We start from the raw sequence: 11,929 nt of genomic DNA, 5'->3' as shown, positions 1-11,929 counted from the left end.
AGAAGAGGAGGAGGAGGAGGATAAAGGTCTTTTCTGACTCTTTTTCTGCTTTATCTCGACTCTCATCTCTCATCCCAAAAGGTAGTTGTTTATTGGTGGTTGTTGTTTTTTTTTATTGTTATTTATTGTTGACTGTTTTATGGTTTTTATTGTTTTTTTAGTATTTATACATCTGGACCTTGAGTCTGTAATAAAGTATCTATCTATCTTCATTGTCCATCCAACATTATGGAGCTCTGGTTGACCCAAAAGCTCTTCCAAGCCCTACAGGGCCAACACTGCTGTCTCTTTTCAGTGTACTTTAGGTTTCTCTGTTTTTCCCCTTACTTCTATCATACTCAAATTGAACAAAAGGAAAACTCTACATTTTTTCTTATTCCTTTCAGTTTTAATTTTAACAGTTTCATGTTTTTTTTCCACGCTGAGAATATACTACCGTAATTTCCACACTATAAGCTGCTACTTTTTTCACTTCATGCACACACCCTCATCATGGAAAACACACAACGAAATGCATATGATGCAGCTTTCAAGTTAAAGGCGATCAATCTGGCTGTTGAAATATCTCCTGTTACAACGTGGACACCTGCGACTATGTACAAATTTAGTGGGTGCAGCTTATATTCAGGTGTGCTCAATAGTTTGGAAATGACGGTAGATTCTTTTTTCCACACTGGGAAGGTGAGGAAAGGACTGTTAGACAGTTATACATGTAGATCCAACCATTCTTCTTTTTCTAAAATGTTCTAGTTTCAGTGGAGCATTGTGTGTCTCTAATTTTCCCTTCACTTTGAACTTTGGTTTTTAAATTTTCGCATTCACCATGAGCTGCTCTTTCTTTTCTTTATCTTTTTTTTCCGGTATACCTCCTCTCTTTTTGTCCCTACCTTTGCCCTAGTCCTTTCTATGTGACATAGATTCAGTGTGACATAAGCTCTCTCCACCTCTCATTGCAAGGGTAACCTCATCCATCAACACTGATTTGTTAGAAGTATTTACCTCGGTTTTTCTTGTGCTGTCATCTCTGTCTGCCTCTGACTCACCAACTTAAACACTTGCACCCTATTACCAACTCTCACCTGATTCCCCCCAGTTAGAATGATGAAGCACATCTGGCAATTGCATGTGTGTGCAGGTTAGAGAAAGCAGACATGAGGATAGGCACGACTACTGCTGCTGTGTTTAATGGAAGTTCTCCAATAACCATGACTATTATCCTGTGTAATCACTATAAACATCTTTTATAGGACATTAAGGTTTTTTTGTTGGAAAAACAAAACCTGCCATAGTGAGAGCTTCCCTGGAGACTCTTGCAGACTCGGGGCCATTGTTTCAGGCTGATTAAGCATGGGGTGCAGAGTGGTCAGGGTAAGGTAGTGTTGGCTGCTTGAGAGGAGAAACTCCTCTGTGGTCATTATGCTTTATACACTGTGAGCAGCAGGCTCCATGCACTATTCCTGTCCTAAGAGACAAAAGTGGATTGAGCATATGACCCACACTGATGGAGGTGGTTTTCCTTCCACAATCAAAAGAAAGAAAAATCTCCAGGACTGTGAGCAAGGTTTTAGAGGTTTGACTGTAATTTTGCATCGATCAGCTGTAAGCCTGACACAACCCCGCCAACAAGCCCTGCTTAAACCAGCTGAAGAGGTCTGCTCCAGCAGAAAACATTAATTTAGCCTGGGGAGCCACTTAGAGGGCCCTGGAGAGGTATGCCCCTTTCTCTGCTTCTTTTCTTTCTCCACGCATTCATTTCATGGCTGTTAGCTCAGCCTCTTGGAGTCTGGACTCGTCTGCTCTCCATTATCCTACTATAGTGTTACCCTCCTGCCAGCTAAGCCAAGGAAATGGAAAGGACCATAATGCTGCATTACCAATCCTTAGCAATCCACTCAAACTGAAAATACATCAGGAGAACAGCATTATCCTTTCCCCTCTTACTCACGGTTAACAACAAAGGCTGCAGATACCCATTAGGCCACCCTGGACAAAATATGTGGGGGGTAGGGGACAGAGAAGCTGGAGAAGAGCCTAGCATGACATTTCATCCTTCCTATATGAAGATAAAACTGTTGAACAGCTCATACTTCTTAGTGTAATTGACAACTAAGGACAGGTTAACTAAGCCAGTGGCCTTGTGAACAGATTATTACTCACTGAGTGGCTGCACTGTGATCTGGACATTGCGAGACCTCTTGCTGCGGTCGATGAAGTCTCCCGTGGGTGTCTTCTCTCGCTCCGTTACACGGCAGATGTATTTCCCAGCATCTTCGAGACGTAGGTGCTGCAGCTTGAGCAGGTGCACATTTGCACTCTCTTTACGTATGGTCATTTGACCAGCCGCCTCACGGGTGACATAATTTTGGCCCAGGACAGGCACAGCACTGGGGCCCACCACGGCCACCGGTGAGCTGCTGAAGACCCACGACACCGAGAAGAAACGCTCAGGGACGTTCTGGGCCTCAATGGTGCAGCGGAGCTCCAGCGGCTCACCGGCCGTGAAGGACCGTCGGTCCGTGCTCACCTGGATGCTGAAGTCCCGATCTGAGTGAAAGAGATGGGGAAAGATAGAAGAAAGTTCCAAGTCAAAGGAATGTTTAGTAGTACAGGCAGAAGTGTGGTGAGGTGGGGGAAACATAAAGAAAGTAGTTTGTTGCATTTGAAGCAATCAAATCCATACATATTTGTCACTTAGATAATTTTATGAAACACCTGTAAATGTACAAACCCTTAGTACAGCACCAGATCATAAATAAAGCAGTAAAATGGAAAGAGTAGTCTGGAAGATATTTCTTTGAGAAGGTGACTGTTATGATGTTCCCCCACTTGTTTCTGACATCTAAAAATTGACTGAAATTGAAATTCATAACACTGTTGCATTTTCTTTATATCCACAGTGTGGGTTGCCAAACCTGTGTGCTAAAACAGAGAGAATGAAAAGATTAAGGTGGGTGATAGAGGTAGGGTTTGAGTTGGTCAGGGATGGGTGGGGGTGGGGGCAATAAAATAACACCAGTTAGTGCCAGAGAGATAGAAAGCTGAAACTAGAGAAGACAGAGGTCAAACGGTGCATCGCTCCAGTAAAAAGCTGATCTTTCAGGGAGCCCTGCTCCCTCTCCCCCCTTGGTTTCACCTCTGCAATAAAAAACACATCTAATTAAAATTCTCTTCAGCAGTCTTAAACAGAGTCAGGCGGTCTCTCTTCCTCCTCCTTCATGGTCTAACAAAGAACAGACAGAGCAAACACTGCTGGAGCTAGTCCACAGTGCTGCTGCTGCTGCTGCTGCTGCTGCTATGTGTGTGTTCTGCTATGTGTATGACTGTGTATTCTGCTTTATTTGCTGTATTAATTTCCAGATGATGAGCATGGTATGTATCAGAGACGGCTGCTTTGCCTCTCAGTGAGGTGGTAGCCCCAAGCTGTAATTACAAAGACTTTAAACAGACTTCCTGAGAAACACACTAATGTGCAAAAGTTCAAAGCCTGCTGTTGGTATAGAGCTCATTATACAGGGGAACATTATAATGGGAAGGAGAGGGATATTGTTTTCATATACACAAACACATAAATGCTCACATACTAAATACTGACATACCAACTCAAAGTACATAGAGGTGTGGAATGGAATGCTGTTAATAAAAGACCATCAGTGAAAAAACTACAATAATGGAGCTAAATATGTTTTAACAAATACTATCTATCAATAAATAATACATGGGAAATCAAAAGTTTATGTATAACTTATGGCAATAAAAATAAAAACACACATTCTCTGGTTCCAGCACATCAAATGTGAGAATTTGATGTTTTAGACAGTTTTATTTTATTGTAAATAAGACACCTTTGGGCTTTGTACTGCATGTCTCCTTTGAACTTTGCCTTTTTTTTAAACAGTGTTTGACATTTTATAGACTAAAAATGACTTATTAAAAGAATTTACCAGAGTAACTCAATGATGAAACAGTAATTACTTGCAGTCCTTGTACACAGATCCGCACCCACAGAAGTCCACAAAAAGAACAGCTTTGCAAGCAGCAGGACAGCAAAGCATTGTATTATAACATCTAAATGTAAGTAACTGTGAAGTAAGGTAGGGCAGAAAAACTGTGAGGACCACAGAGACCACCTGGGACACGAACCCGTCACCACTAAGCATGGAGTTCTAGTATCAGGACTGTGGAAGAGTTCATCTAAGCTCAGAGGATGCAGGAAACAGCCACGTAGGTCTAGCATGTGTTACAGTAGTTTTTAGAGTTAACCAAAAAAGTGAACAATGCAAGTAGCAGAGGTAAAGAGGAAGTCAATGATGGAGAGAGAAACCAAAGGAACAGGAAAAAAATAACGTGATGAGACATGACTGCAGAAAATGAGAAGTGATGTGAGAGTGGAAGACAAGGAAGGAGGTAAAAATAAAAAGAAAGAAAGATGGAGCTGGAAGTGAAAAGTACATTAGGATTCTGTCCGTCACTCTTCTCTCTGATACCGGCTGTGGGTGATTAGCTAGTGATGGGGCTGTCTTGAGATCCACTCCATCTTTAATAACAGGAGTCTGGTGGAGGAGCTGCTCTCGCTTCTTTCTAAATTTCTCGCACTCTGTCAGATACGCACTTAAACAGGTGTGACATCAAATACACAAGTTCAGTCAAAAGGTATGTAAGTTACGCCCTCAAGTACACGAGAAGAAATTAAGATAAATTTATGGATATACTCAGATTTGAGCGCTCACAAGTTGCATCAAAACTGCTGTATTCCCTTTGTCACGCAACAACACCGCCATCCATTGTATATTACAGCGAAGACAGAGTGACCAAGGTTGCTGAGAGGGGAGCGCTTTGTGCCCTTTGTCTCCTGCCTGAAGTAGCAGGAACTCATCTGATGAACCTGCTGTACATGTGAGCTCCTAGTCTCCTTCTCATCCACCCAGCACTATCTAGGGCACCATCAACTTGTATTGGTCCAGAGTGGATCCGATGCTTAATGGTGAAAGGCAAAACGATTCCACTTTAAAGTGATTTACTGGCATGAGACACTCGCCACTGCATGCTGCCTTGGTAATTGAGCTAAAGTCAAAGCAGTTTATCACCCACCGCTTTTTTTTTTTCTTTCTTGAAAAAAAATACAAAGAGATTGTTCGTGTATGTGATGGGGCCAAGTCGGATGGGAGATTATACGTGGGGAGTTGTAAAGCCGTTTTTGTTTCTGGTTCATCAAGTCTAGATGTTGACAGCTTATTAGATCATTATCATATGAGACATTCCTTCATCAGCCATCTCACCATGCTCTTTTTTTCAGCTATATACTTCTAACATGCACCCCCTGTTACTTACTCAACACCATGCCTCCCTGGCAGCCCCCCTCTCTCTCCCTCCCTTGACTGGTAACTCCCTTCCTCGCTTCCATTAGAGTCATAGTTGGCAACCACACTAAAGCAGCGTGGTTTCTCCCACTAATGCACTCAGGCACAAACTACGCTGGTGTAATTATTGGTGAAGAATGACTGAAAAACCCACTTTTGGCTTCTGATCTCTAGGTCACCCGCTGCCTGGAGAGACTTTATATGTAGGAGATATACTGTAGGTGTCCAACACCCACATTGCCCACATTGCTTGGAGCTGGTTAAATTATTCTTATATGTGCTTGTAATATTACCCATCAAACAGACACAAACACAAAAGTGAAGAGTCTGTGGAGGTTTAGTTGAGCCCTTTTTAAAGAACAGGAGGGAGCCTAAGAGTTGACAAACAGCTTTACCCTTCCTTATCACTCCCCCTTCTTTCTCACAGAATCTCTTCCCTTTACTCACCAGTAGGCTGAATGCGGAGTTGAGTCTTGTCACTCTGCTTGCGGGTCATGGTGAACCAGCTGTCATCTGGGTCTTGAATCCATTCAGCAGCCTGGCAGTAAAGTAGGCCCTGGTCCATTGGCTGAAGCTTGTGAATGGTCAGCCTGTAGGCCGTAGTGCTGGTTTTATCCAACCTGAGGTCCCCTGCTGCCATCCTCTGCCGGTACGGACCCCCGGAGCGCAGAACAAAGTCCCTCGACAAGGTGACAAGCTCCTGCGGTGGTGCAGCGGCGTCCTCCGGTGATCGAAGGTACCAACCCACTGACAAATGAGTATGTTGTAGCGTGGTCCGAGACACCTCACAGGTAAGTTGCAGTGTATCACCTTCCACTTTGGACAGAGTCTGGGCTGGAGCCGTTACTGTCAACGAGTCAGCAATGACTGCAAAAATAAAGAAAAGAAGAAGAGGAAATTAGCACTCCAGTTGGAATATATGAAGGTTACTGGGGATGCCAAGACCAGGTTAGAATAACACATTTATGGAAAAGTACTACGTGGTCCCTTAAATACCATAAAAAACTGTATATAAAAATCCTCAGATATCATGTAATTCTGTTGCTGCTAAAGGTGAAGGACCAGCAATTATAAAACTGTTTTGTTTTGGTTCACACCTACTATTATGGAAGTGAAAATAAATGCTCATTCTGCTGGAAGAGGTTCAAAATCTGATTTACTCCCCAGTGATAGGAAAACATGTTAATGCAACCAAGGTTTTGTTCTGAGGTGACTGCCCTCTATTTCTTCTCTCATACATGACTTTCACATGTCACTGCGTGTTGATGGCATTTCCTCTATCTCACACCACCAGATATCTCCAGAGAACACCTTGGCACTTCTTTTAGACTAATTATATCCCATATGGTTTGTTATAGCAAACATAAAAAAGCTCCAAACAGGCATCTTACAGCTGGGTTCCTTTACTTTTCAAACATTTTTGATCACACACACAATACTAAATATACAAACGGCAAGTTAAAATTACTGTAATGAATTCAGCCCAGCCCTTCAATTTACAAGAGGATGGACTTCAAGCCAGATGGTTGAGAACAGCAGAGGTGAGAGAGGGGGACAGTTAAATGAAAGAAAGTAACAGAGACATCAAAATGTGATAATTTCAGAAAACAGTCTGAGCGTTGACAGAAATAAACATTTATAGCCTAGCTAAAGAGGTATTTTTGGATATGTACCAAGGTGCCAGTGTGTGTGTGTGTGGTTAGGGGGGCTTGTATTACTCGTGTTATGATTACAAATCTGTTTACACAGTAACACTGTGGGGACTCAATTTCCTTTTGGGGCCAAAAATAAACCTTCAGAACCTAAATCATTACATTTTAAAGTGAAGAATTGGTTTAAGATTAGAGTAAGAGTTAGGGGTAGGCAAGTCTCCAGGAAACAATCCAAGTCAATGTAAAGTCTCCAAAAGAAAAACTAATGTGTGTGTGTTTGTGTCATAATCAGTACCGGACCTACAATTCCAAAACATTAATGACAGCTGAAGCGAGGTCAAAAGGTCATAATGAAAAAGCAGGTCTAGTATGCCGAGCTTGAGCTCTCTCAACTGAGCAAGGATGCTATCCCTCGCTTTGTCTGCCAATCATTCGTGCAGTGCTCAACTTCACTGGGTGAATCTGAAAAATATGTGCACATGTACACGATGCCTAAGAGGGAGAGAATATACAGACACAATGGACAGCAGTCAACCATTTAAGCTGAGCTGGGATAAAATGAAATGAGCGAATAATGTAAGAAGCTTTCTTGCATTGCCATGTGGTGGCTGAGAGTCCTTCCTAGAAACCAGAAAATGGAAGCGTTTTGTGTGGGTTTATGGCAGTGCAGAGCTTTTTCAAGATGTTTGGCTATTCAGGCTCTTAAGGGATTGTCACTGTAAAGACTACAAATCAGCATGTCTGAGATCTGTGCTTCTCCTCAACTCACCTGAACATAGATACTGGAAATGGCTTTATAGCTATATTCTTTTGAATGTATGCAAGTACAAACTGCATGTATGCACACACAATGAATGTGTCTCTGTGTGAAAACATGAGTAAAACAGAGATGGCGATTGCAAGAACAGACAGACATTACTAATGAAACAAACGGGTGGGGTAGGGGTGAGGCAGAGAGATCAGAGAGAGAAGATAGAAGAGGCAGAGAGAAAAGACTTGGCATCTGGTTACAGGGGTTTAACAAGACACTCAAAGAGAAAGACAATGATAAAACAGAAATGGCAGAAAAATACAGCAGGTAATCGGGTGGGTCAGACACAGTGCTGCTATAATGAGATGCTGCATTCGCTAAGCCCAGACACAAATAAACAGCTTCCAGTGATGAAACCCATTTTGAAAATACTGATTAGGTCTGACTGATAAACAATCTAGCACCAGTGGAGGCAAATGGTAGTCATGGGCAGGAACGAAACCATTCTGCTGATACATTTGTTGGTTGTATGATAAAATCACTAACATGGGAATCTTACTGGGCTAGTATTAGTGTTTATATTCAGATGCATTATTTATAACAGGTTAAGGCTGAGCCATCTGTCTCTCCAAATGGCTGCAAGTGCTGGATGAAAATTCTTCAATATTATTATTTACTAACTTTCAGTGGATGATATGATTTTATGTTATTGTTCTACAAATTTGTGCTTTTAAAATAAAAGATTCTGAGGAACTATTTAACCATACTGCCCTAGTCTTTGTTGAAGACAAGTTAATTTCTCCTATCACACAACATTGTCTCTATACAACCTGAGGTTCTGTCTGAAAAAGACATCATCAAATAAAAGATCATTGCCACTGCACAAGTATCACTGAAGTCCGATTCTGCTCCTGAAGGACCTGGTGGTGCTGACTTTCCAGTCACCACCGAGTGAACGGCAGTCTCACATAGACATACTGTTACCACAAAAACACACCTATGCTACAACTTGCCATTGCCATAGCAACACTCCCACATGAGGGCCGCTGAGAACAGCCGGGAGTTACTATAACAACTGCACCCTCCAACACCAACCCAACTCGGAAGCAGGCCCCTATCCCTGGACCCCACCTGTGAAACAGCACATTTCATGACCCGCTTCTTACAGAGATGTTTAACACTTTGGTTGAGAGGGTTTGAGATGAAGTCAATCAGATCCCTAGATAAATGTTGGAGACAGAACTAGTTTGACAACACCAACCAATCTCAGTGTTCCCAAGGGGTCGGGCTGAGGCTGTAAACACACCAAGATCCCCTAACAGCCCCACTGACCTCAATTTGGGAGGGATTAGGAACATCATGAGATGCCATGCTTGGGCACACACACTCAACTGTTGTGGGCAGCTGTTGTGTGTGTGCCCACTGATTCTTGTCACTTGTGGGGAAATTGTATTGATTTGTTCTACCTTAGCCATACTGTAACTGCTGTGTGACTATTTACAGCTATTACAGAAGCCTTAAAAGACAAATCTGAGGATTTTCTGTTTCCCACACCAACACCCCGAATGAGACCAAAACCAGCTATGAATTTATCCTGCTAATAAGTGAAGCCAAACCTTGACATGGTGCAGCCATATAGCTAAAGAGCGCAACTATTGTCTGAAAACTATTGTAAACATATAAATGAGCAACATCATACGACTATGTTTCTTTATTACAGCAAACATGACAGCTGTAGTTTATTTCAGGTGAATCTGACACTCAGCATCCTGCTGCAGTAAATACTCACTAGCACAAATCAATCCCCAGCTGAGAACAGTGCCTACCGAGAGCACTACTGTATTCACTCCTATGTAAGAAACATTTAATATAACATAAAGATATACTTTTTATTATGCCCTTAGGGAATTTTGTCTTAGGTTCAATGTCGTTACATCACATTACAAACTAGAATTACTGCTTCATGGTTGTATGCCATCACCAACTAGTGAAATTTATCTAAATGGGACATTCATGAGGTCACTGACCTTTCACCGTGACCACCAAAATCTAATCAGTTAATCCTTGAGTTCAAGTGGGCACGTGTACCAAATCTGCCAAAATTCCATTAAGGTGTTCGTTACATTTTGTGTTCTCAAGAATGGGCCGGACAGATGGACAACTCAAAAACATAATTCTTCAGCAGCAGCTATTGCTGACATGGAGGCATAAAAATAGGGTTTAACTGTAACATAAATAAAAAACATTGATGGCTTTTGTGCCTACAGTACATCTCAATGAACTAATGCCAGATATTAATATGTTTAAAGGATTTAATCAACTTATTTAATTCTCCTCAGCAACTCTGACAAAACCTCCACAAAAAGTGTGTTGAAGTCAATGGGAACGTGTCCTTTCAGTGCATTTTTAACATATTGAAAACATTTAGCATCACATTTAGTCATTTTATCACTGCAAAAAATGTATTCACTGCAACTAAATGAGCCATACAATAAACAGTTTAAGGCATTTATAAAGTATTTAAGCTAATTTTTCTTATTTGTATCACATTCAGAGCCATGAATCTCCAAGTATGAGTAATTAATACATTTTTCAAGATAAATCAGGTAATTTTAAGATCGCAGTTCTCATGTCTGGATGTGAAGAAAAACAAGACTGTGTTATTCTGCTTTTTTGACTGACACAGAAGCCGTCAATCCTTTATAAATCTTTAAACCTACCCTTGCTGTCCTACCTCATCTGCAATTTTTGCTTTCATCTCTCTCCATTCCTGATCTTCCCATACTCTCTCAGCCCTCTGAAGTGAGCAACGGTTGTCATCCCTCAAGCTGGGCTTTTAAGTCGTCACACTGGGATAGAGGCGTGGGGGACACGAGGACACAAAAACGGAGATTTCACAAAGACGACGCGAGGAGTGAAAAAGACGATAATGTATGAACTCTGATCTGTGCATTTTGCAAGCACCCACACTTATAACACCTCTCTGCAAAATGTAAGATGACTGCTGAAGTTGCACAAGCAGAAAGGATCCCTTAGAAAGCAGAAGGAGCAGTAAATCAAATAGGAATGTTTGTTTGTGCATTTAATGTTTGGAACTTTTTAAAATATGGATCAAAATCAGCAGATACTATAGATCCTATCACCCACACTAGTGTTGTCTGTCGAGGTCTTGTTATGAGAAATGATGATAGCAGGAGTACCTGGAAGGATTCACGGTACTGTCTGGACGTTACCTCTGCTACAGATGTTCTCACTCATGTAAGCATGTGCTCTTTCCTTTCAATACGTGTATGTACCCACACCAATGTAAATTTATTGTATTTCTCTGCATTTGCGTGTACATGTGTGCACTTATGTGTCTATTTAAATTCCCAGGTGTTAAGTTGCAGGCTCTGGTTTCTTTTTCCCCCACCAGTGGTAGCGTAACCACAGTTTGGAAATGTTGGAAACTTTTGCAAACTGAAGGAGCAGATATCAAAGGTGTGTAACAATGGCAACAGCCATGAGGGAGCTTTTTTCTGACATATTTGAATCCACTGATGCCTGCTGTGCAATACTGCAGCAAACTGCATGGTGAGGCAATCAACAGAAACTGCTATGAGAGTTAGTGGCCTGACCCTACTAGCTACACGGCATGGCCAAAAATATGTAGACACCCGAACAAGGTATCCATATCCAAAACTATAGGTTTTAATCTGCTGCCGTAACACATTCTGCTTTTCTGGACAGCAGGGGGTTGCTCCTGTTCATTCACAACAGCATTAATGAAGTTGAGCTGGATGATCAAGACTTCCAAACCATACACAGAAACCCTGTCTGTTGGGCCAGGCTTTCTGTGCTATTGAACCAGGAAAGGCTTTCATCAAACTTACCAAAAACTTGGAAGCACATCATGATGTAAAATACTACTGGATGTTGTTCAGGTTTCCCCTGATTGAATCTAAACACCCAAACCCAGAGAGAGAAAAACTGTTAACATTTCTGTGGACTCAGGCATCCATATACTTATGGCCTGTGGTGTGTGACATTCACAATACTACTGCTTAGTCCTAGGGACAGCTGTGGTTCATGAGGTAAATCGGTGGTCTCCCACTTGGAAGACTGGTGGTCCAATTCCCTGTCTCCCCAGTCCACATGTTGTAGGGTCCTTGGGCAAGACACTGAACCCC

General features: G+C 41.9%; 1 protein-coding gene across 3 annotated transcripts in view; it reads right to left on the bottom strand.

The window, feature by feature from the left end:
- Positions 1–11,929, bottom strand: part of igsf3 (immunoglobulin superfamily, member 3) — an 80,466-nt gene that overhangs the window by 29,346 nt on the left and 39,191 nt on the right. For all 3 annotated transcript variants that reach the window (XM_020585835.1, XM_020585836.1, XM_020585837.1), the window contains 2 exons: positions 5,805–6,224; positions 2,158–2,544 (listed from right to left, as the gene is read on the bottom strand). In XM_020585835.1, coding sequence (XP_020441491.1) covers positions 2,158–2,544; positions 5,805–6,224 — 807 coding nt within the window. The remainder of the gene's footprint in view (positions 1–2,157; positions 2,545–5,804; positions 6,225–11,929) is intronic.

The sequence above is a fragment of the Monopterus albus genome, unplaced genomic scaffold (genome assembly GCF_001952655.1).
Source record: "Monopterus albus unplaced genomic scaffold, M_albus_1.0 scaffold380.1, whole genome shotgun sequence".
In the NCBI taxonomy this organism is placed as follows: domain Eukaryota; kingdom Metazoa; phylum Chordata; class Actinopteri; order Synbranchiformes; family Synbranchidae; genus Monopterus; species Monopterus albus.
This window is presented reverse-complemented; position numbering and strand designations above follow the sequence as displayed.